Genomic DNA, 24,565 nt, shown 5'->3' on the forward strand with positions numbered 1-24,565 from the left:
GCGAAGCCTCATGAGGGTTTATGGGAAACATAAAAGCCAAAGACACAGAGGTCACACAAACACCGCCCTGAAGAAAGCAAATAAAATCTGATCTCGGTTCCCCGCGCAGCGTCTCTCCCTGGTGACAGCTACTCTGTCACCGCCCCAGGGACGGTGTCGGGACTGTGGTACCTGCTCCGTCAGGAAGGAGGGCTTGTAGGCGCCGTCCGTGGACTTGTTGCCGGTGCCCCTCATGGACTTCATGTGCGACACGGCCATGCGGAGGATGGTGAGCTTGTCCGGCTTGCGGGCCAGCGCGCTGCATGTGGGCACCATGTCCGACAGCTCTGTGATGTACTGCGTCATCTTGTTCCGCCGCCGCCTCTCGATCTCGCTGTGGTTCTCTCTTCCCGAAAGCACAAGAACAGGGCGGGGGCGGGGAAAGAGACGCGTCAGAGCAGGGGTCACTGCCCAACGGGACAAAACGGGGCACATCCTTGAGCGCCAAGCGACCAGGAGACACACGCGCCCCTGCAGGGGCTGGTGCCTGGCACGCTGGCGGCGGTGCTCGGGCCCTGGCGGCCTGTGTCCCTGCATGGGGGGAGGGCGGGTGCCCAGGCCGCCAGGGGGGCCTCCGTCTCCCCTTGAAGTGTGTCCCGAACCTGCCCTTCGTCCCCAAGCACCCAAGTACGCTCTCTAAGCACAGAGAATTCTGGCGTTATCCTTCGGCCGTGGGAGGTGAATCGGCCTCCGCTCCATCCGCGCAGCGGGATCCGCACGGCGCGATCCACGCATCGGGACCTGCACACTGCGATCCGCACTCCGGGACCCGCGCAGGGGGACCCGCGCAGGGGGATCCGCACAACCGATTCGCACACTGTGACCTGCGCACCTGATCCATGCGCCAGGATCAACGCATCAGAATCTATACCCCAATCAGCACCCTGGGATCCGCACACCTGATTCACAAGCCAGAATCCATGCATTGGGATCCGCACACCCGATCCGCACACCCGGCCCTGCGCACCGGGACCCGCACGCGGTGGGCGCGCTCGCATACACCCGCACGCAGATGTAGCTACCCCCGCGGGGATGTGTGCTTTCCTTCCGCCCCAGCGTGAGAAGCACCGCATGGCCCCGCCATTCTTCCGTCAGACAAACCTTTGCTCTGGCCCCGCACATCTTCCACCGTCTAGGACAGGCTGGCCCCTGGCTCATTAACCAGCCCGCGGCCAATTAACCATTAAAAGGCAGTGAGGGATGACTGAAGTCAATCTCCGTGGTGGGTTACGACGGAAGATTAGCAGAGAGGACGGTGAAATGTTTGCATCTTGCTATCATTACCTTTAGGATGAGAGAGTAGGTGTCAGCTCAGCTCCACAGCCCGGCACAATGTTACCTGGGTTTAAAGAATGGTCTAGAAAGATAGTTGTCTGAAGGAGGATTTAGGGTTTCGCTGGGGCTCCGAGTAGGAGAGGGACACGGACAGCACAGGGTGCATGAGGCTGCCTGCCCACCCCGTGTCTACCAAGTGGGCTGAACCCCACCCTCCCAACCGGGCAATACACCGGCCATTGGGCACAACCACGCGCCAGCCGTGTACCAGCCGCACACACTGAGGGCCACTGCCTACACCAGCAGGGGAAGGCGGGCCCGCAGCGGAGCTCACGGCACTGGTGCGAGCTGACCAGCCCGGTGGGCACTTCCCACCCTCTCCACCCGAGGAGCACTGAGCTGGGCACTGCACGGGAGGGGACGAGAGGAGATAAGGATCACTCGTGCCCATCCTCCAGCAGCCAGGGGGTTAACTAGGAGGGAAAGGAATTGCCTTGCACAGTCTGGAAATGAAACCAGTATAGAGTTAAACCCTGTGAAAGCATGTGGAACATAAAAACCATGGGGCAGAAGGAGAAAGGACAGAGGCAGAGGCCCAGGGGGCCACAGGGCTGGAGGGGTGGGCCAAGACCAGGAGGTGTGGTGTGGGAGGAGACCAACAGGATCAGAAAAGTGCGAGCAGGCCGGGTGGTCGGCAGGCTCGACCTGGAAAGCAGTGAGCAACAGGGAGCATGAGAAGTCGGGGGCTGCCTGAGCCCAGAGGGAAAGATGGGAGAACCCACGAGCTGAGAGCTGAGCAGTGGGACCAGTGCAAATGCCCTGTGGCAGCACCTGCTCCTCAGGGCAGACCCCGGGGCAGGGAAGGACGCCCACTATTTAGGAGAAATGGCTCTTGGGTAATTGGACAGGGCCTGGTTACGATGGGGAAAAGAGAGGTAACCACTCGGTCAGGGGAGTCCCATGTGCTGCATCAAACTCCGGGTCCTTCCCTGGAAGATACAGGGAAGATCCTCTCCCTCCTCTCCGCCATTCCAAATCAGGTAAAGAAGCCACTGGAGCCCACCCAGAACTGGCCTTCCTCACCATCCCTTCCCTGGACCCTGCACCATGCACCTGTCACGGGAGGCAAGGGGCACTGGCCCTGGTACTCCAGGAAAGGCTTGGTGAGCTTGCTTGGGGCACCCCCCATTCCCCCAGGCCAGCCTGCAGACAAGCAGAAGACTGTGCAGAAAATGCTACCCGAGGCTGTGGAAGGGGGTATGGCACAGGGCAGGAAGTCTGGCCACTCAGGGACGGCGGTCATGATGCAGGGTGCAGCCCGCCCACACCTCCGATCTCCTGCCCAGGGGCTCTCCTGAGGAGGCAATCGTGCCTCCTCCTCCCTGATAGCAGGAGAGGAGTTCTATCCTGCTGGGCTTTCAGGGAACACCCTTCCTGTCTTGGCCAGCCCTCCCCGGGCAGCAGGGCAGAATGTCAGGAGAGCCAAGAAGGCCCGAAGAAAGCCATTCTGTGCAGCCCACAACGAGGCTGGCCACAGGCCCTGTGGGAGGACCCACAGAGCCATATCCAGTTGGGAAGTTTCCCTGGCTTCTGAGGCTTCTCCAGAAGGGCAAAGGAGGGTCCCTCCCTGGGAAGCAGGCAGGCGCCCTGTCCCCTGAGCACCACGCAAGGGAGTTTTCTGCAAGGCAGCTGGAAGGCACCCATGCGCGAGGCTGCAGGTGAGGTTCCTGTGCAGCACAGAGAGGGAGGCGGCAAAAGCCTCGTTCCTCCAAAGAGGGCCAAGCCCAGCCTCTGATCTCCCTGCCCCCCAGCGGGACACACCCCCTCCGTGTTTCTACGGCTGCTCCCAGCAGAGCGGCCTCAGCGACCCCCACCTCTGACCCCTGCAACCATGCTCTGTGGAAGAGGGGCCTGAGGCTCAGAGGTCACTTAGAAGGACCGGACCAGGCTCTTCCCCAGCCCGCTTCCCGGTCCTGGATCTGGAGCCAGAACTCCCCCGCCCGAGAGGAGCAGCTGCAGCGTCACAGGGAAGGAAATGCCTAGCAGCTCCGGAGAGACACAGCTCAGCACCACGGATGGCCCCAGAGAGGACTTCCACCCTGACCCAGCCTGTTGTTCTCCGGACGCCGTCCCTGCAAGTCAAGCTTCGTCTCTGCAGGACAGAAGCGGAGGAGCGGGCAGCTGGACGAGGGGAGAAGGGCGTCGCAACCGCCTCAGGCACACGAGCGCCAGGCGTCTCTCCGGAGAGACAGCGGGCTCCACCGGACACAGATTTCCGTCTGAAGCATCTTGACCCTAATCCCAGCCCCGACCTACGGAAACCGGGCGTCCCAACCAAACCCCTGCTCTTCTGGTTGCTCGTGGGACCCCCCTCTTCTAAGGTCAACCCAGCGTGTCGGCAACACCTTCTGGTTCATAAGACCCAAGGATGCTGGGGCACAGAGAAGTCTAGAAAATCTGGGAATGTTCCTCTCGGGTCTGCTGAATCTCCTTGCTGTCAAGAGAGCTCACGTGGCCAATGCATGTGTCCCAAGCATGGTGGTAGGTCAGATGACAGAGGACAACCCTTGCTGCTTCCTGGCCATCCTCCCTGCCTCAAAAGGACTTTAAGCATCTTCCGACCTAGGAACGAAATAGCCAGCTTCCTCAGCTAAGTCTAGAAGCTTCTCAGCACAGTCTAAGAATTCCCACTCCACCGGCCAGGAAAGATCCCTGCAGGACACGCACGCCACGCAAATGTCTTCCCCCTTCCGTGGGGCTGTAATCATCACACCTGCCATGGGAACAGGGTGGTAAATCCATATGGAAGGATTCAACCCAAAATATCGCCACACCTCCCAAGCTGGAGGAAGCACGCGCGAGCGTCTGAACCACACAGAGTCAAACGGAAAGTGTCAGAGTATCAGAGTAGGTGGGATGAAACACAGAAGGCCAAGCCCGTGGGAGGCTGCCCTTCACAACTCCCTCCCTTCTCGACGACGGGCTGCGCCCCGCAGACATAGCCGGAGCTCCAGCAGGCGGAGCTGGGTGCTGCAGGCGTCCGGGGCAAGAGACAGGCCACCCGACGGTGGGACCTCAGGAAGGTCATGTAGACCCATTCTCTAAGGGTGAGAGAGCCCTGTAACACCGCCAGGGTTTTGGTTCCGAGCTTACTGGTCATCCCACACCCATGGTGTCATAGCCACAGTCAGAGCCTCAAGAGTGCCTGCGAGGTCGTTTAGAGGTTTGGAGAAAAGGTACAGAACGAGCCCAAATACGGCAAAAATCAGGTTGACAAGAATGACGGCAGTGAGCACTCGGTTGTTCTAAGCTGTAAAGTGAACGTTCACGTATGTGTATAATGGAAACGTTACAAATACATTTCCGTTCCTTTCCTTTCACGAACTGCGCACGCACGCGTACAGACGTATATGTAAGTCACACGAAGGACGGGGCGTGCAGCTCTGACCGCTGGTGACAGCACGGGTGTCAGCCGTCCGTCCCACCTGGGCAACAGTATTCCCGCCCCTCCCCATGGGCGGCGGCGGAGCCCAGCACGGGCGCAGGAAGAAACCCCGGACTCATCAGAAAACAGACGGTGGGGGCGGCGCACGAAGGAGGAAGATGGCCTGAACCACAGAGCGTGTGGGCTGGGCCTCTCCTCCAGGGGGGCTCTCGGTCTTGCTGGGAGGGGTGGGTACTCACCCCCCCCAGGTGGCCAGGGCACCCATCCCAGGCCGGAGCCAGAGGGGCTCGGGGCTGGCCTCCCCAGAGGGTCTGCCCCACTCCCAGAGGCCAGGGAGACTCCTCTTTGGAGAAAGGCTTTGTGCTGTGTGATGGGTTTTCCCGGAGACGGAGAGCCCGTCACCCTCCGCCATGGGGGAACATGACTGGGCAACGGGGACTCCCCAAGGTGCCCATGAGGTGAGGCCGCCCTCCCCAGACTTGGCCCAGGAGAAAGGTCGCTCTCTACCCGTGCTCCTCCTGGCCTCTCTGGCCAAGACGCCCCTTCCAAGACACGCAGGCCCCCCCAGGTCTCTACCAGCCTCAAGGCCCTCGTCCCTGCGGCCCGTGGGCTGCACCAGCAGACGCCGCACAGTACGGGGGCCCGGCACCTGCACGCCAACAGCCTCAGTGTGAGGGGCAGGTCGCCCACCCTCCAGCGGACCTCCGCCAAACCCCCCACAGCTTCAGCGTCCCCTGTGTGCACACGGCTCCCTGCCGCTCCCCACTGCTCTGGAGCCCTCCGTCTCCGGCCCCCTTCCTCAAGGCTAACACTGTGCCCGAGACAGGGGTCTGGGGAGCCCAGGGTGGATCCCGAGGACGCCACCAGAGGAAGGGGTGGGAGAACGGGACGGCCCACCAGCCACTGCCGACGGCGGCTCCCTTCTGTGAGTCTCCAGTCGCCCCCCACTCTCCCACGGGATCGACCCCACGGCTTCCCAGCTCCCGGCCTTGCTCTGGCTGCTCTGGATCTGGGCCTGGGGCTCGGCCCCCTTGGCTGTCTCTCCTCAGCGCCCACCGCAAGGGCCGCTGTCCCCCCGCTGCACCTGCAGGTCCCCCAGCCCTCGTCTGCGGACTGTGGGTATTCTCGGGATCCAGGCAGCTGCTGTCGCTCTAAGAAAATGGACGACGGACTTCCTCTGTGACTGTGGCCGTGTTTCCCGGAGAAGAACGGAGACGGGAGGTCTGTCAGGCAGGACGGTCAAATTTCAGACCACCCTCGAGGAAGGCTGGGAAAGCCAGCTGGGCAAACCTCAGGGGGCAGGGAAGGCACAGCTCAGCTTCTGTGGCACCGAACCATGCTGGGGGCCATCCCAGCGCCTCGGCTACCCTCCTTCACGGGGCCGGCCAGGGGGCCTCCTCGGGGCTGACTGCAAACAGATGGGCGGGGGGGAGCCGCCCCCCACGGGTAGTGCACCGCGATGGTGGGAGAGCACCCCTGCAGATGCCCTGCCGCTCCCCTGCACAGCGGCTGCGGCCCCCAGCCCAGGGGAAGGTGGGGGTGGTCCGTGCTGTGTCTCCAACCCTGAGGGGCTGAGGTGCACCCACCGGCTGATGGGTCTTCGGCCACCCCGCCCCCCGGGAGATGGTGATGCGACCCCAGCATCCTGCAAACTCTCCCAGAAACAGCAGCGAATGACTCACACCCGTCCCATCCTCCCTCTGGTTTGTCGGCATGGAGGGAAGGCTGTGGCCTCCAGAAGCCTCAGTCTGCGCTCTGATGTGCTGACGGCCTGGGTGGACCATGGCCCAGAGGGGAAGGATTGTATCTTAATGCTGGGCCTGCAGACAATGAGCTCGTTGTGTCCCGCACAGTGATTTAACTGCGGACACCGGTCCTTGATGTCGAGCGAACATCCCTCTGTGTCTCTCCTCCCGTTCGTCTGGAGACCCCAGAAGTCATCATTTCCTGAGCTCAACACAGTCTAGAATGTTATCTCGAGGGGGATCCTGATACGAAGACACCAAGAGTCCTCCCGTCCTCAGGAAGGGAGGCTGTGGGAGGTGAGCAGACCAGACAGGGGTGCCCGTGCCCTCATCTGAGGCTAGTTCTGCTTCGGAGCAAACCTTTTCCCAAGAAGTGGGTGCCATCCGAGCTGAGGCTCTCTCAGCACCGGGGGACAGCACCCCACACTTCTGTTACCCAAACTCATGTCTTGTTCTGATGAGAAAACCCGGGGTCATCAGACAGCACAGCAGTCACTGTGTCCTCTCCGCTGTCTCCCTGAGCATTGCGGGGGACGGTACACACTGTGTGTCCTACGGACATGCGGACTCTGGGAGGCCACGGCAATGGGACACCTATACCTCTCCAGTTCGGGGGGAGCGGGGGGAGCGCACTCAGTCACTGCCATGGGGTGAGCAGACCAGGGGGTCCGTGGGCCCGGGGCTCTCCAGGGATGTCGTTCTAAGAACTTTGAAAAAATAACCCAGAGCGTCGTTCAAAGCTGTGAAGTGCAGAGAGCAGAGGAAGGGACCCATCACCCAGGGTAGGGGTTCAAGTTCATCAGCAACCCGGCGTTAGGACTGCCCGGAGTTGGGGACGGATGTCCAGGCAGGCCCCTCTGTGAGTGACCAGTACAGAGGGGCACTCCACTAAGATCGATAGCGTGATCAGTGCCTCTCTCCACACTCCCAAACCTCCGACTAACTTCAGCCAAACAAAACCAGAAAAAAAGAGAGAGAAAGAGGACCGGTCTGCAGGGCTGTCTCTGCCTTACCATACCCAATGGATGGACCACCACCTGCCCCGCGACCCCCTGTGCTCTCAGGGACACGGTCTGCACTCAGGTCAGCCCCTTGAGCCCAGCTCCCTCGCTGTCACACGGCCAGAGAGCGACACGGCTCTGAGGCTCCCACGGGGCAGTCTTACAGCCCGTGCCCAGGATGGGGCCCCCCCACGTCCTTACGGGGCCGTCCTGCCCGTGGCAGCAAAAGAGGCCACACCTTGATAGTCTTTCCTAGACTTGAGCTCTAGCCTGCGTCACCATAAAGCTCAGCGGTCACTGTCTCAGTTAAAGGCCAACCCAGCTAATACCCCGTTAGTGACATTTTGAGGCCAAGTGTCCTCCCTCAGTGATGTCGGCTGGGCATGGCCTGTCCCGGGTCACCCGCGGGCACAGGACAAAGGGCAAGCAAGGGCTCTGACGACAGGCAATGGCTTCCTCACGACAGAAGATCCTGAAATCCCTGCGATGGCCTCGCAGACACGGCTGGCTGCTGGCTTCTTGAAGACCAAGGAACGTAAACTCACCTTGAAAATTTGCTGGGCCCTTCTCCATCTTCATCGTCAAAGTCCATCCTGAAAAGCCAAGAGCACGAGGAAGTTCAGTACAGACAGAACATTTCACGGGAGACCCAAGGGGCTGGCCCCACCCAGGGGGCCTCGTTTGGCCAGCCAGACGGGCGTCCCAGTGTCCCAGTCCCAGCCCTCAGGAAACACCACCTGCATTTCGTCCTTTATCTTGTGCTCCCTGTCAGCAGGCTCAGAAAGCTCGCGGGGAACCGGAGGCTCTCGGGGCGGTAACGGGCTAGCGGGGGCCGAGCTGCTGGCCGACGTGGCCGCTCTGGGTGAGTCAGAGAGGGGCATTCCAGACCATTGTCTCCTAACATCCAAAGCCAAACAAAGGCATGGGGACCTAGAAACAGTCATCTGGGCCCGGAGAGACCCGAAGGACCCGTGTGCTCGTTAAAGCTCACCCAATACTTAGAACCCACTTCCCTGAGCCTCTCGGTATAAACATGAATGGAAAAGTCTCGATGGGTGTGTGTTTCACTAATAGCCCAAACTGTCCTTCTCGAAACACCAGGCCCCTCTGAGGTCAGCTAACGTTACCCCAAAGATGCCGGGGTAATTCGTTCGTGTGAACCGTACCCGGAACCTTCCAAGGACAAAAGGCGAAACAGCGCGGATGTCCTCGTTCTCCGGGATGTTCAGGGGAATGCACGGGGGGACGCGCAGGAGCCATAGCATTGCCATCCCGCTCTCAGTGGACCCGAAGGGCCCGGCGACGTGCAGTCCTGGGGGCTCCATGCGGAAGGGAGGCCGGCCTGCCTGGCAGCCAGGACAGAGAGCTGAGCCCAGGAATGAGGGTGTGCTGGCCTCGTGGGGAGCGGGATCCCCACCCCTGGCTCTAGGTGGGTAACGGTGACTCGGGGAATGAACAGGAGGCCCAGGGCACAAGGAAGGGCCAGGGGGCAGAGGCAGAGCTCTGCCCACATGCATGCACACGCACGCACACCCATTCGCACACAGCCACACGTGTACACACACATGCACACATAGAAACACACACACACTCAGGAGAGGACCCTAATGAGACAAACGATCTTCTCTCAGCTGGGCACTAACTCGGGGAACTTAGGGACTGAATTTAGGACAAAGGAGTATTTTCTTCTTTAAAATGGGACCATTCACTGATTTTTGTTTTGCATATGTGCTGGGTGGCTACGGCCCTAATCTGGGCACCCGTCTGTCTGGGATGACCAGAGAGACTAGAACCCCTCATTTCCAGGCACGTGGGCTACAACAGGCTTCTAGGAGCAAAGAGCAAAGGCTAAGTTAGATGAGAGTAGGGACAGGCGACAGCAATGAAAATGGACACACCACGGCCCCTGGGGCCGGGCAGGCGGGGAGGACACGTGGTTGGGAAGGGAAAGGAGAGTGAAAGACGGCGTGCACACCATGCGGTGACACATGGCCCCCAGGTGGCCGCGGGAGACACCCCCCCCCCGCACTGTGGGCAAGTGGGGGCCAAACACAGGGACTCCCGCTCGGAGCGAAGCCGTCCACGGCCTGCACAGCCACCACGCCACCACCTCCCCTCAACCAGAAGTGACAGCGGCGCTGGCCCATCAAAAATGCCCGGGGCCGCAGAGCCGCGGAGCCACACTGACCCCCGGTGCTCACCGCAGGAACAGCAGCACACGGACATGACCCAATCCCCGAGGACCACAGACATTTCAGAGTTCCGGAAAAGAAACTGCCTTTTCAGAATTCCTCAGGACGTATGTTAGCAGGTGGCAAAGCCTCGAGTGAGCATCACAGGCCAGCACAAGTTCACGGGAGGGTGATAACCGGGCTCCGGCAAGATGCCATGCATCGGTCAGCCCCCAGGCCTCATCCTGCAGGATTTTTGGGGTGTTTGGGGTGAAAAACATCCTGATTTTCCCAGGCTGAGAGCACCCCAGGATGCAGGCCGTCAGTGCTAAAACTGGGAAAAACCCAGGCCAACCAAGCTGGTTGGTCTCCCTGGTTTTCGGGAGGACCATTCTATTCTTTACACTAGACCCTCATGGCGCAGACAGGCGGGGACATGGTCCCACTCAGGCCAGGTGAGCTGTGGCTCCATGGAGGAAGCCGAGGGTGTAGGGAAGGGGCAGCCCCGCTCTGGAGTCAGGGTTTCCTGGAGTCGCGGGGAGCTCGGGTTTGTCTACAGAAACTTAAGAGACCACGAAAGGGGGCCTCCCCGTCCATGCATAGGAGGTCATACGCGTGCAGCCATCAGATTCCGCCATTCGGAAGAGTGTGATGTGGGCGTGAGCCCAAAAGAGAATCAGTCCACGAACCACTGGTCAGGTCCTCGGGGCGACGCCCCTGACCCCACCGGTCTCGTGCTCCTGGGGACGCAGGTTCCTCAGAGCGTCACCCCAGGACGCTGCCGTGGCCGTCCGTCACCACGGCTGATCCCCTGCTTTAACCATGCCACAATAGCTGGGCTTCTTTCTTCTGCTATAAAAACTCTAAGTAAATCATGCTTTGTTTTATGTCTTTTACGTGCCTCTATTCCCCTGAAGCACCTGGCTAACGAGAGAAACCCGGCTGCGACCCTGACGTCCCACCGTGTTCACGCTGAAGGATTCGGAATGACACGTGGACGCTGTGACAGTCTTCAAAGGACAGGCTGAAGCCGCACCGCCTCCCTTCCCATCAATGAGCGAGAACTCTGGGTTGATAAAATGCCAGGAAGGCTCCTCTGAGCTTGGAACTAGTCAAGAGTGTGTGACGGGAGTCCCCGGGACCGGGATTGGGTAGCAACCGCGCATTATCAAAGGGCAGTCATCAGACGCTCTCCGGAGAAGGGCAGGCCCCGGAACGGCAGCACCGGAGGGCCCTGGGCGGGCCCGAGGCTCCTGCTAACAGCACGGGCAGCCACAGGAGCAGGAACAGCCCTGCTGCGGAGCCTGGGCCAGCCACAGCGGCCACAGCGGAGCCAGAACAAGCGTCTGGCTTTGGGGTCAGAGCTCGTCCCATCCCCGCCACTGTCCCCTTCCCCAGAAGCGGGCGCCGACACCCCGGCACTGAGATCAGGGAGGTCTTGACGGAAGAGAACAAGGTGACTCGCCCTCACTCCTCTCTCCCACGTGTGTGGAGTCACTTTTCAAAGAATCGGAAACTCCTGCACCTTTACCTGTGTCCCGGGGCCAGTGGAGCGCTCAGCTTGCCGGTGGCTCCGGGGAAGGCCATCAGGGACGGGGGAGTGCGTTCAAGCCCGAGGGACCCACAGGGATGGGCCGGGTGGTGGCCAGTGGCCCCCAAACCTGCCAGGGGCCAGCTCTGTGCGACTGGAATCACCGGGACGGAGGGGAGGCCAGCCCCGGGAGCCGGGTTAGGGACGGGGGCAGGAAGCAGATGCTCGCCTCTTGCCCCTTCCTCTCCCCCACCCGAGCCCTCTGTCTCTCCAGCGCCCCACAGGCTCACGCGGCGTTTAGCTATGTGTTTCGGCTGCTCAGGCATAATCAGGCGCAGACGAGCCGTGTACGATGGCAGCTGCAGGACTTACCAGGCGAAGAGCCCCGCGCAAGTGCACGTTTCCCCACCTAGACCCAGAAGATAAGCCCCTCGGTCGCTGGGGATTAGCAGAAGGAACCGGTTTGCGAGCTCCCTCCCTGTGACGGGGAAGAGGAAGCAGACAGTGGGGGACAGGCCTCCTGACTGTCTTAAAGGGCCCAGGCCATGCCTACACAGGTGGCCAGCGTGTCGGCCGCTGCTGTCCCTTCCGTTGAATCTCTCGTGTCTTTTCTTGATGTTTGACTCCCGTGGCTGGAGGTGGGATGACCTCCAGGCTCTGTGTCAGCCCACTTGGGGTCCTCCCTGCCTCCCATGCATGCTGTGTGTGTGTGTGTGTGTGTGTGTGTGTGTGTGTGTGAGTGTGCACGTGTGCATGTGAGATCAGGTAGGCAAGGGACAGCTGGGGACAACGTCTTCAGAAAAGAGCCTGATTCATGTCCAGTCATCAGCCAGGTGGGCCAGCGGAAGTCAGGGCCTGGACGTGGGCTAGGGTCGGCTTCAGGGCCAGCAGCTCAGCCCTGCGCGCAGAACCCCCAGCACTGTGCGGGGTGGGAGGGGTGAGCGCAGGCACTCCTGGTGGGGGCCCAGATCCGGCCCAGAGGGGCTGCTCACCTGCCAAGAGGGGTCGGCCTGAGCATCTCTGTCCGTGCCAGACCCTGCCCCCCTCCTCCCTGTGCCAGCCTCTCCGGAAACAGGAGTGGGCCTGCCCCAGCGTTCTGTCTCCAGGAATGGAAGTGAGAGAGCACACATATTTAAAATAATTTTAAAACACCTGGAATGTGCAAAGAGACGTCAGCACACTGACGTGTCGACAGGGCCCGTCCCCCCACAGCGGCACAGACGCGCTCAGCTTGGCGCCCACTGGCTGGAAGAGCCGCTTCCAACAGGACGGTGGGGGGGGGGGTTGCAGGGAGACCCCGGACTTGAGGATCTGCCCAGCTGGGCCCCAGGTGCCGACTCAGCGTACCGTGGGCCTGCCCTGAGTACGAGCCCCCCCCCTGCTGCACTGGGGTCCGGGGAGTGAGCCCTGAGTCAGGGGAAAGCGGGTGCGGGGGCCACTGAGCTAGGTGTCCCAGCCCTTCCCACCCTCTCAGTACGAACCCAAAGCTGAGACCCTCCTCTCAAGACCGTGGAGTGCACACAGCAGTGTTCCCCCATGATCCAGACCTGCAGCGCTGGCACGCACCCCACTCCAGGCCTCCCTGCACGCCCATCCCCTGCCCCTTCCAGAGACACCCTGGGCAGAGGGACTGCAGGTCTGGAGCACGGCCAACCCGGCACCAGAGCCCACCCCACAGGCCTGGGGCTGGGGCCAGCGCGTTCCCTGCTCCTGGGCTGTCGGAAGTGGCACTAAGGGGAGAAGTTGACTCTACTTCCCGAGAACCGTTATTGTCCAGTTCATTGAAAATCACACGGATTCGATGTGGAGAGGGGCCCGGGGGACAGCAGGGTGTGAATATGTAGGTCTCGTTGTCCCTGCAGGGATTTTTGTTAGCTGGCTGGTGTTTCTGATATCCGTCTGGAACTATAGGAGCCACAGCCGTGAGCAGATGTGGTTTTGAGGTCCATCAGCCCAAGGGCAATGTCCCCGTAGCTCCTGGTCCTGGCATGTCCCACCTTCAGCAGCTTTACCAGCAATGCAGTGCACGAGGCACACGCCTGGCCTTCGGCTGTGGGGCCGGAGGAGCCGACGTTCTGAGAGTTCCAGCACACCAGCCGGCAGAGACCGGCTTCCCCGGACACACGAGCGATGGGGCCTCCTCGTGGCCCACAGGGCTGGGGCTCGGTCCGCAGCACTGCCCTCGGCTGGCATGCTCACACAGGGGTCCCCATGAGCTCCCTGCTCCCAGAGACAGCCTGAGCAGGGCCCAGCAGGACCATAGAGCCCGTCCCCACCAGGAGGCAAAGAAGCAGGAGGCCCCGCTGGCCGCTGGGGCGGACACTTAGAGGCAAATCACATGCATACTTGGGGATCTTGCAAAATCTCAACAAGCGGGCAGACCGCTGAGCTTTTACTCTCCGGGAGGGGGAAAGACAGCATTTCCCTAACAGGTCAAGAGTGTTGCGCAACACGTACGAAGCCATTCCTGGAAACGCTGTTTGCTTACCCAGAACGCCGCTTTCCTCCACGGGCGGGCATGGCCCCGGCCATCCTCACGGGTCCGGTGGCCGCCATGGGGGCCACAGGCAATGTCACGGATCCAGGGATGTCAGAAGCCATTTCTGGAACACAGCCAAGAAGACAGGTTTTATCAACGCCAGGAACAAACAAGAAACTTGTCCGGTGGTCCCAAAAGCAGCAGCCGGAAGGAGAGCCCAAGGCCCTGGGGCCACTCAGCCCAGGCTGGTTATGTGACTCAGGGGAGCCCTTCCCCCAGCTGGGCTCCGCCCTCCTGCTTTGGAACAGGACCGCATCCCGGGCAGAACCCCCATGCTCAGTGTCAGTGGTTAAGAAGAGCGCGGACTGGCAGCTTTCAGAAGGGACACCAGGTGACCTGGCGGTGGGTAAGACTTCCACGGATCCAGGCAGTGTGGCCAGAGCCTGAGCAGCCATCCAGACGGAGCAAACCCACAGGAGTCGGGTGTCTGTCCCCTGTGGCCGGGCCCCCGGTGAGCTGCCTTCACCCTGGGCCCTTGCCTGCTGGTGGAAAGGCTGTTCCCCATCCTGAATCCTCAGAACCATGACCAAAGGGGCCCGTGTGGCCCCACCACTCATGACAAGGACAGCGAGTGCCCACACAGACTCCACAACGGCCCGTCCGAGGGGCCCGGCTCTCCACAGCCAGGCCTCCCCAGGATACAGACTACTGCCAGGATACGCAGGTGTGGGGGTAGAGGCTCACGTTCTTCCTGGCCCCACGACCCTGGGGCACTACTTCTTACAAGCTAGAAGCTTCTGGAAGCTCGTTGAGGCAATGTCAAGCATGCCCAATTTCAGAGAAACCACACAGTTCAAGAATTTTCCTTCCTCCTTGCGGAGGGTTCTTCAACTCAGGCACCACTTTCCTCCAAATATTAAATAGCAAAATAAATATTCAAGTGTCCTCTCCAATGCTACCTCCTGTTCTTGAGGGAAACTCCCCCAGCGCTCGCCTGCCCAGCTCAGCTCTCACACAGCTCAGAAGGGACACCACGGTCTACTAGAATGTATTTCAAGAAAACAGGTCAGGATAAGGGAATCTGGGCCCTTGTCAGGGGGACGGGCAGTGCTCACACGGGGTGGGTCTCTGCCCTCTGCCTCCTTCCAGAAACCAGGGAGGCACCGGACAGCTGCCCCACGTTACATCCGAAGACATCGTGTTTAATAAACACATTCTAAAACCAACTCAAACTATCCCACTGAAAACTTTGGAAGGAGAATTCTCGAATACTAACAGACAACATCTTAAATTAGCCACTCCACTCTGTTCACAAAAACTGGAGAGCTGTTACAGTTGCTGGGTTAGTTTTTTTTAACCTACTGCATACAACTGCGAAGTACTCAAGGGAGAAAAATCCATTTCTTAAAGGAGTCCTCTCCCCTTGCAACAGTTTCAACTTAATCTGAAACAGATTAAGTCCATTGCCCTTCCCCCCAAGTGGAGGGCAGAGCAGCCACCAACACAAACAGGAGTGAGGACAAAAGTCACCACTTCCCAAAATAAGCCACAGAGAACCTCAGACCCTTAAGACTCTCCGAAAAAAAGGTCCCCTGGTTCAGCAAAGTAGGAAAAGCCACACGCTTATCCTTGGGGATTCCAACATCCTTTAAAAACGTACTGAGAAGTCCTGTATCAGGAAGTTGTGCTTAACTTTGGTTAGACCGGCGTATCATAAAAGGGGGGAAAGGTGGGGGAGACAATGTGTGTTTAGACAAAACGACAGTCATCCAATTTTACTTCGGGAAAGCAAAAATATTGCTTTTGTAATACAAGTCACAGAAAGTAAAGTGCCATGAAATCTGGCTACGAGACGAGGGCTTGGGAACACCGCCGTCCAACCCTGTCCTCAGACAACTGCTTACGCGTGGTCAGGGCAGGGGGGTCCGGTCTTCCCCGCACGTCGGCATCCTGTCTGCTCCCCTGGACCCTCCACGTGGGCCGGCCTCCGCTGCCCAGCAGACGGGCTGGCTGTGTGAGGGCAGGCCCACGACCACCTGCTCCCAAAGACCCCACTGAGCACACCCCAGAGCCCTCCACGGCTGCACGGGACAGGAGGGCAAGCTGACAGGGGGACACCTGAGGGCTCCGCCGTGGGACACAGTGTCCTTCGTGGAGGTAATGCAGCAGGTGGGTGTGCTGAGACAGCCCCATCCTTCACCAGCCACGTGCACCTGTCACCAAGCGCCCTCAAGCTGGGGCTGGGGCCTCCCGTCACAGGGCGAAGGTGAGAGGCTCCCACCGGCCCGGGGCTGACACGGCGGTGGCGGCGGCCCAGCACCGGAGGCCAGCGCCAGGCGTCCAGGACTCGGTGTTTCCCCTCATCTGTCTGCACAAGCCCCTTCGGTAATGAAGGGAGAACTCTGGAGCATGTTCTGAAAACACTTGACGGCATTTTCCTCCAGTCTGCCACTTGCTTTGAAGGTGGAGAGATTTCGTTAATGCGAGAGAACGCTTTCGGAGGGAGAGGCTGAAGGAGATGCGTGGGTCAGCTCTGGCCGCTGTAGCAGAATTCCGCGGGCCGGGCGCCGCAGACAACGGACTTCCCTTTTCTCACGGTCTGGGGACTGGGGAGTCCAAGGTCAAGGTGCCGGCCAGCTCACGTCCCGGTGGCTGCCCTCTCCCTGGCTTGCGGATGGCCACCTCCTCTTGGTGGCCTTGCACGTCCTCCTCTCAGCAGGCCACCAAGCCCACGGCCCTCTCCTTACCACCTCCCTTCTTATCACCAAATGGCTCTTCCTTCAGATTCAGTCACACTGGGGGCTGGGGCCTCAACATGGGAATTTTGGGGACATAACTTAGTCCCCAGCAGAAGCAAAGGTCAAGCATCCCAAGCTCAGTTCATTCGGGAATCCTTCTTCTACCTACAAGGGCCACGATGCACCTTCTCTCCCACGTTGTGTTTGAACGTGGCTCTGCCTAGAGCATCTCCATTTCTCCGCCGGTCACCGCATTGTCTGTGCTTGCTCTCTCCGCACCATCCTCCGATACCCAGCAGGGGACCTCCTCCCACTGCCCTCACCGTCCAGTTCCCTTCATCCTTCTTTCTGGCTTTTTCTTCCATTTAGATTCCAGAATATGGGGGCACCTGGGTGGCTCCATCAGTGCTCTAGGTTTGGGTTCAGGTCATGATCTCAGGGCCATGAGAATGCACCCCAGCCCCACATCTGGCTCTGCACAGGGTCGGCCCGAGATCCCCTACCCCCTCCCTCCCCCGTCACTCCCCCCATCACAGCCGCGAAGGAGCCGCTGCTCTTCCCACCCTCGCCTTCCACATGTCACCCTTTCAAAATGTGCATGCCCGGCTGAAGGGGGCCCAGGGTCACCATCCTGTGTCCTGGCATCCCACCAAATTCTAATTTGTTCTAATCATTTTTTGGTTGATTCTTGTGAACTTTCTAAGTTCACAAAGCCTGTGGACTCCAAATAAGGATGCTATGTGCATCTCCAACAGGGAAATGTTTCGTTTCCTTTTCATGTCTTATTTCATTAGCCAGAACTTCAGAACAACGTTCAGTAATAACGGCCCAGACCTGGGTAACCCAAGACCCTGGGCTTTGCCATCAAATACACCTGGTGTCAAATCACAACTCAACACTTCCCAACTACAAGAGTGACCAGGCCACTCTGGTCAAAAAGTCATGATAATCTACCCTGAAGGGTCATTCTAAAAATTAAGAATAGCACATGTGCAGAGCCCAACACAGGGTATGGGGGGAAAGAATGCCGCTCAAGAAACAATGATTAAAATGGTCATAATTATGGTGCTGGTGAGCAACCTTGCTTGGTCCTGGATTGAACAGGAATGACCAGCTTGTTTGAGATAGAAATGCTTTTTTGAGATAAGGTTCCTATTCCTATTAAGGTTTATTTCAGGAATAAACCTTATTCATTTTATCATTTTATGAAATGCCATTTTGGTCACTGAAATAGTGTTCTGGATTCCAATAAGCCAAGTGGAAGTTTCAATGAATGAAACTAAAATTCACTTTTCTAAAGGTTAAACCTCAGTGTCTTTCAGGAGCCACCCTCTGTGCATTCCCATAAAAGACATTACGGAAACGTGTTTCTCTCCTCTGTAACCCAAGCCCAAATCCCGTGGGATCAGCTGTCGGCCTTCCTGGGAAAAGTGGACACCTGCTCCCCAAATCTGGCAACTTTTCTACGTGACTTGACTAGAAGGGAGGATAACTCCTGGGATGTCCCCTCAGAAAAGGCGGATGGGGGAAGGTCTCCGACCAGCTCAGAGGTGAGGGTCTCCGAGGCAGGGCTTGAAGCCGCCTTGTAAGCACACTGTAGACCTGCTCCAAGTTCACCCCAAAATGAAGGAAAGTGGAACCTGAGTGCTGCACCAGGCAGAGGGGAAACGATCCCGGACGCCTGCTGCCCTCCTCTGCTCCTGTGGGGTGCATGTGAGCTCAGCCTTTCCGAGGGTGGCGCTGGCAGCGCGGACCCTGAGACCCGAGCAAGTCCTAGCGTGGCGTGTGAGGCTACCTGCCCGGGACGGGACTGGAAGACAAATGCAGAGACAGCAGCATGTTACTGTGGCTCTTTCTGGGGTGGGAATCCGAGTGGGGTTTTATGTTCTCCTAAAAACTCTTTCCGTATAGGTTTTGGTTTTTTTGCAATGAACATGTGTTACTTTAATGTGAGTCTAATGATGTGTTAATTTAATGACCATGGCGAGAATAACAAACATCTTCTGAGGGTTTCCGGTAGAAAACATGGTGAAAAGCACAGACAGCTGGAGAGCGAGAAGCGACGAACGAACAAGACAAAGAAAGGGGAAACCCTTTTCACCAACAGGACCGGCCGACAGCAGAATGGATGGGCTTACAGATAACGATAAAAGTTTTATATGCAAATAATTAAAATATTTTTGCATAAAGACGGCTAGGTTTATGTTGGGTGCCGACCACGTTCCGAGCTCTTCACGAGTGTTGGTGTTCCCCTGTACGAGACAGGAATCAAGTCAGCCCATTTTACAGATGAGGGACGTGGGAGGAGAGAGGCAGGGGCCGTGTCCAGCCACGCAGCCGCTGAGGGGACAAGCGGGCTCTTGTGTGCCCGGCCAGCCACTGTAGGGCCCTCGCCACTTGGGGTGCTCAGACAGAGCCTGGGCAAGCAGCCCGTCCTCTGCCGGGGTGACAAGGGATGTCCTGAGGTCAGAAGCCCAGACAGGAAGTCATGTGATGTGCAGGAAACCTTCATGTTTTGGGGCCACTCCATCTAGCCCTGGGGTCGTGGGCAAGCGACTTATCCTCCCCACGCTGCAGAGTCCCTATCTGTGATGTCAGGAACTCTGCTACGTTCTCGTACCCTTGTTTGGGGTTTAAGGAAGGTCACTGATGTGAAACACCCGGCAGAAGTAATTTCCACTCTGCTCTTTTATTTTCCCCCAAGAGGAGGCTGTTAAAGCAGACGTTGTGTGCGTGTGTGCATGCGTGTGTTTACGGAACCCTTGAGCACATAACCTGTCTGTGCCTCCGTCTGCTAACTACAAAAGGAGCCTCCTAACAGGAAGGACCTCAGGAAGTTGTTTGGAAGATGAAAGAAGCTCATATCTGTAGAACCCCAGAGTGATGCTGGGCACGAAGTATAAGCTCATTTAAATGTGGCCTAAGTCAACACACACACACACACACACACACACGCACGCACAGATGCTAACAAAACCTGCCATCATTGTCTTCCTGTAAGGAACTAAGTTGCTTCTGTGATTTCATTTTTACGGGCTGGGCCGCCAATGGGGGTACGGCGCGAGGAGAGGCCTTCCTGAATGCTCAGCAACCCCGCTCGCGACACGGTCCTGGGAGGCCGCTGCAAGAGGCCGTGAGGAGGGGGAGCACAGACGAGGCTCTGCTCTGGGCCACTCCTCGCACCACCACCCTGCACAGCATGGGGCCTCTAAACCCCCAGGGGCCCAGGCACCACTACAGGGAGCAGGGAGGGGGGGGTCTGCAGACAGACCCTGAACGTGCCCGCCCCCGACCTCCCCGACTTCTCCCCTGCCCGGGGCCCCACAGGGCTTCACACAGAGATGCACATGTGAGCCCCATCCCAAACCTGCCACGGACACAGCCCGCGGAGCACCTCCGTGAGCAGGTGCACCTGTGGGGCTCAGAAGTCCCAGACCCCAGTTTCCCGGGGCAACCCCAGCAGACACCGCAGGGGAAGGAGGGCCAGGGTCCTCACCCTGACCTCCCCACGCCGGTGAGGGCTGACCACACGGAAAAAGGAGAGTCGTCTAGCGCAGCCCGGAACCGAGAGCGCCTCCTACTGACAGAACGTCGTGCAGCGACATTTAAATCAAGGTTGGAAACAGACTTTCAATCGTACAAATGGAAGTCGGTCATGTGGAGGTCACCCACTCCCCTTGTGTCTCACCCTGAGGCCTCCCGGGATCCCACGCAGCCCTCCACAGTCAGACCTCTGTCCCCATCACCCTGCTAGAGAACTGTCCGTCCCAGGGCCCCTTCCCTGCCAGACCCTCTTCAGGGGTGACCCCCCACCGCCCACCTCCCTCCTCAGCTTGCAGGGGCCCCACTGCTCCCTCCCACCCCCAGGCCCCACCTTCTTGGCCTCCTCTGCCTCCCTCCACATCTCCCCACCTCTCTTCTCCCCAGGGCACCTCATCTCATTCAGGAGTGTGGCCATGATCCCAGACGCAGCTGTCAGATCCTGCTGTTACCCCCAAAGGTCTCTCCACCTTTGGGTTCTACTACCAGCCCCCCCTCAGGACCTCCTCCCTTGGCCTCCCCGCATCTACTGTCCCTCATCGATCCTCATGGAAGCCAGATCTGCCAAGGCCAGCCTTTGCTTCTATCCTCCAGCGGCCTCTCTTTGCTCTTGGAACACACGTGGAGCTCCCTGCCATGATCAGCCCATCCCCATGTGGCCAGGCTGCCGCCTACCCCTCCAACACACCTCCTGAGCTCCGGCTAAACTGGTCCATCAGCTTCTTGAACACACCACGTTCCCACCCCCCTCAGGGCCTTTGCACCTGCTATACCCCGGGAGAGGAAAGCTCTCCTTCCTTCTTCACTGAGCTAACTCCCAACAGTCGTTCAGTTCAGCTCCAACATTACTTTCCTGGGGAAGCCTGTCCCTGGCCAGTCCCTTCCCCACCCAGTCGAGGTCTGGTGCCCTGTGGTTTACCCTTACCATCCCTGTACTTCTCCTGCAAAGCCAGGAAGGTCGCAGTCGTCCAGGTAAAAGATGGCAGGGCCAGAGTGACGGAATCGCAAAGAGGGCATCCAGGAGGAAAGAGATGATGTCAGTGCCTCAAAATACTCCCTATGTCACCGTCAGCTCCCAGAAAGGGAAGATTCGAAAGAGCCGGATCACCTGATCCTCCTACACCGAGACCAGATGGGGCAAAAAATTTCCGGAGGAGGAAGAACAATATGGTGGGTCGGTGGCGGGTTTACGTCCGCCGTGCCACACGCCTGCCCGCGGGGACTCCGCAGCCAGGGCCGGGCACGCACCTTCACACCTCCCTCCGTCTGTCAACTCGGAGGGTCGTGCGCCAGCGCCGGGCTGGCCCGAGCTCCAGCTTCCCCGTGCGTGACTCTGTTTCTCCACCTGTTCTCCCGCTAGCAAACAGGGTTCATTGGGACCTCACTTCCTTTTGCAGAGGCAGCTGTAAGAAATGGGACCCGGTTTCCATTACAAACGGCATTTGAAAGCTCTGAGCCGGCAGCTGTGGCAGAAGCCAGGTACTCGAGAGGAACAGAGCCCCCCAACCCGCCTCCGGTGGAGACACACAGTTGGGCAATTTCCTGGTGAGAGCTGCGCGCTAGGCTAAGCGACTGGCGTTGTGGGAATGACCGGGAGGATCTGAGAAGGCTTCCTGGAGGAAGCCACAGTTGTGCCTTCCTGGCAAGGAAAACGCCCTGGAAGCAATGAAACAGGAGGTAAAAGGTGCCCTTTTCCTAAATGGATTCCTTCAATTGCTGCGGATTTTCTGGGTAGACCCACCCAGTCCTGCCCTCGAGGGGCGTGCCCCCCGGTTCATGCCCAGTCCCTGGATCTTGCTCTGACTCCCATGAGATCTAGAATTATTCCCCGGCCTCACACGCAGCCCTTAGCTACAGACCTTGGCGCAGGGTCCCAGGTTACAGCCAACAGCAAATGCACAAGCAGTCAGAACACCTCTCTCCTCAGCGTCTGCTTCCAAACGCAGACGGCCCCCTGCCCCCCCCCCCGGGGAAGCATGGTTCCCCGTGACACACACAGGCAAAAGGACCACCCGCCCCATGCGAAGTTGGTGAGGTTTCCGGCGCATTTTAACATCAGCGCAAGCCGAGGGTTTGAAAGCTTCGCCATGACACAGAACTCAGAGCTGGCTGACAATGTAGCATCCCTCCCATCTCACATTTCAGACGCAGACATATTGTGCAGGATTCCTCCGACACAGCACAGGCGGCGAAAACACGGGGAAAAGGCAACAGGAGAGCATTCCAGATATAAGGAACATGAGGAAGTGACAGACATTTCGTCCCCTATTATTGCATAGGCATTTCAGTATGAAAAACACCCCTCGATCTTCACATTGGGAAAAAAAATCAATTACGTGCAAACTTTCACAATACAACAACATGATGTTTTAATGAAAATTCCAACAGAGGAAAAGCCAGAAGGGTCTTTCCGCGGGTGGGGGGTGAGGGGGGCAGCTCAGCGGAGAAAAACCCTCCCCCCAACAGCCATCTCTCTCAGAACCATTCTTCCCCCGGAAAGCACAGCCCACATTACAGCCCTACCTTTTCCGAGGGATTAAACAAAGATCTCTCTTCCCTGTGTCCAGCACCTTCTTGGGAGAATCTGTTATCCGTGCAGAAGAAATGTTAGGGACCTCTGGGAGGAAATGAGCTGCATTTGTATTCTGCTCAGAAAATGTCATCACAGATCTGTTTACCTTAACTGTGGACCATGATTCAGCCGTGACAACTGTCTTGCATACTGATCAATTTATTTGCAGCGAAATTTCTAACATTAACTGCTTAGGTTCTGAAAAACTGGGGACTTGGATTTCTTGTGCAACCACAATATACATTTGAATTGTCTACGTTATTATTAACACATCTCGGAGGGGGGGGTTGGAGATTAGAAGAGGTTGGTCCTGAAAGGAGAGCCAGGGAGGGTCCCTTCTGCTTTTGAAAGGAAGGCGGGGCACACGATTCCCCAAGGCCCTCCGTGGGGTGGGATTTTTATAGCACGATGTACAGAAAGATCATGAGCCCGAGAGTCGGGTGACTGTGAACCTGGGTCCTTGCTACCTTTCAACCAGCCCATGTTGTCCGCGAGGCAGCCCTGTCCAACAGGCAGGCCCTGGGTCTCTGCAGCAGGGAGGAGGCGGCAGATATGGGAAGAGGCCAGGCCGTGCCTCTACCCGCTGGTGCCTCCAGCCTGGACACCGGGCATCCGGCCGTATCTGAGCTGCTCCCAGCCTGCAGGCAGGTTTTAGCATTAAACAACCGCAACCAGTTCCAGGGCAGCCCCCGCCTCAGCTAACGGGGCTGTGGAGGCACAGGCTGCTGCCCGGGCTGCCCTAGGCATGCATCGTGCCCTCTGGAATGGGGGCGCAGCACCAGAGCCCGCTCGGGGATCCGCACCCATACCGCCACTAGAGTCCCTGGCCTCCCTGCCGCCTGAAGTCCCAGCGTCCCTGCCCTGAAGGTGGAAAACACAGACTCAGCAAGAGGACAGGGAAGTGGTCATGCTAGGAGGAAGAGAGGAAGGAGGTCACTGTTGGGATCATGACTCTGGAGCAAGACACTGAGAGCAAACTCCACCGCAGCCCGCCCCCTCATGATGGGACCCCCACCCCCACCTGTCTCGGGCTGGAGTCTCCAGGCCAGAGGCCATCCCAGGAAAGGGGGTCTCTGCAGCCCTCGAAGATGGGCCAGAGCACCCACGAGGAAGGCTTGGGGTCTGTGAGTGGACAGGCTGCCCCGAAGGAGGGCTTCCTGGCGGCCCTGGCTGAAACCCTGTGGTGACCCACGGGGCCTGAGTCTTCAGGACCAGAGAGTGGCACAGCAGGGCTGATGCCCCAGGAGAAAGGGCCAGGCCTGGGCCGCTGGTAGGAGCCGCAGGGGGCTCTGAAGCACAGACTGGAAAGCACTAGAAAGACCAGGGGCTGGGGAAGAGTTCAGACGCTGTGTGGAGGAAAGCCTGCAGACCAGACCACACTCGTCTTCTGGAGGAGCCCTGAGGCAAGAGCGATGACAGCGAAAGGGACAAGGGACGCTTGTGACCCCTGCAGGGGCCCGTGTGGCAGCTAGGGCCGCAAGCGGCAAGGCGTCGGCCGTCTAGATACAGTGGGGAGTCGGGCAGAAACCAAATCTCTAAAATGTCCAGCGTAAAGTGTGGAGCTGACACAGGACGGAACGGCCACCCCGAGAAGAACCACTCCGCTGTTGACCGTCACAATGGCAAGGACTAACACTGCAAGAAAACGCTCACGGCGCAAAATCACACACGCGAACAGCTGTCTGCCAGGGTTCGCCGGAGCTCAGCCCCCGCCGCGCTCCTGCCTCCAACCTTCTCTCCGGCCTGGCCTTCTGGGCCAGCTCCTGGGCCTTGGAAAGGACAGCCCGTGGAATCCCCCCGCAGGACGGTCTCCAGACCCTTGCCCTGGTGCGCAAGCCGGGACCACTGACCACACTGGTCACTGTTGCACCTGTGCCCACAGTCACCACCCTCAGTGCTCCGAACAAGGCACGCCGTGTGCACTCACTTTCGACCGTCAGTGCACCCCAGACGAACTAACCCGCGGACGGCGTGCACGGGACCCGTCCCCACTCCCCCAACCAGGTGGTTTATAGACGCGCTGCCGCAG

At 58.9% G+C, this 24,565-nt stretch overlaps 1 protein-coding gene across 5 annotated transcripts in view; it reads right to left on the reverse strand.

Annotated features, from left to right (window-relative positions):
• Nucleotides 1-22,771, reverse strand: part of LOC111152532 (aryl hydrocarbon receptor nuclear translocator 2) — a 116,856-nt gene extending 94,085 nt beyond the window's left edge. Inside the window, exons 1-4 of one of the 5 annotated variants that reach the window (XM_022511018.1) lie at nucleotides 22,488-22,771; nucleotides 13,696-13,810; nucleotides 8,051-8,098; nucleotides 172-385 (exon numbers count right to left, since the gene is read on the reverse strand). In XM_022511018.1, coding sequence (XP_022366726.1) covers nucleotides 172-385; nucleotides 8,051-8,098; nucleotides 13,696-13,808 — 375 coding nt within the window. In that variant the 5' untranslated portion in view covers nucleotides 13,809-13,810; nucleotides 22,488-22,771. Of the gene's footprint in view, nucleotides 1-171; nucleotides 3,097-8,050; nucleotides 8,099-13,695; nucleotides 13,811-22,487 lie in introns of those variants that run through there. The other 4 variants (XM_022511017.1, XM_022511019.1, XM_022511015.1 and 1 more) reach the window with 4 other exon arrangements.
• Between the last annotated feature and the right edge of the window lie 1,794 nt (nucleotides 22,772-24,565).

This window comes from Enhydra lutris, unplaced genomic scaffold (genome assembly GCF_002288905.1).
Source record: "Enhydra lutris kenyoni isolate GAN:26980312 unplaced genomic scaffold, ASM228890v2 scaffoldscaffold29, whole genome shotgun sequence".
Classification (NCBI taxonomy): Eukaryota; Metazoa; Chordata; class Mammalia; order Carnivora; family Mustelidae; genus Enhydra; species Enhydra lutris.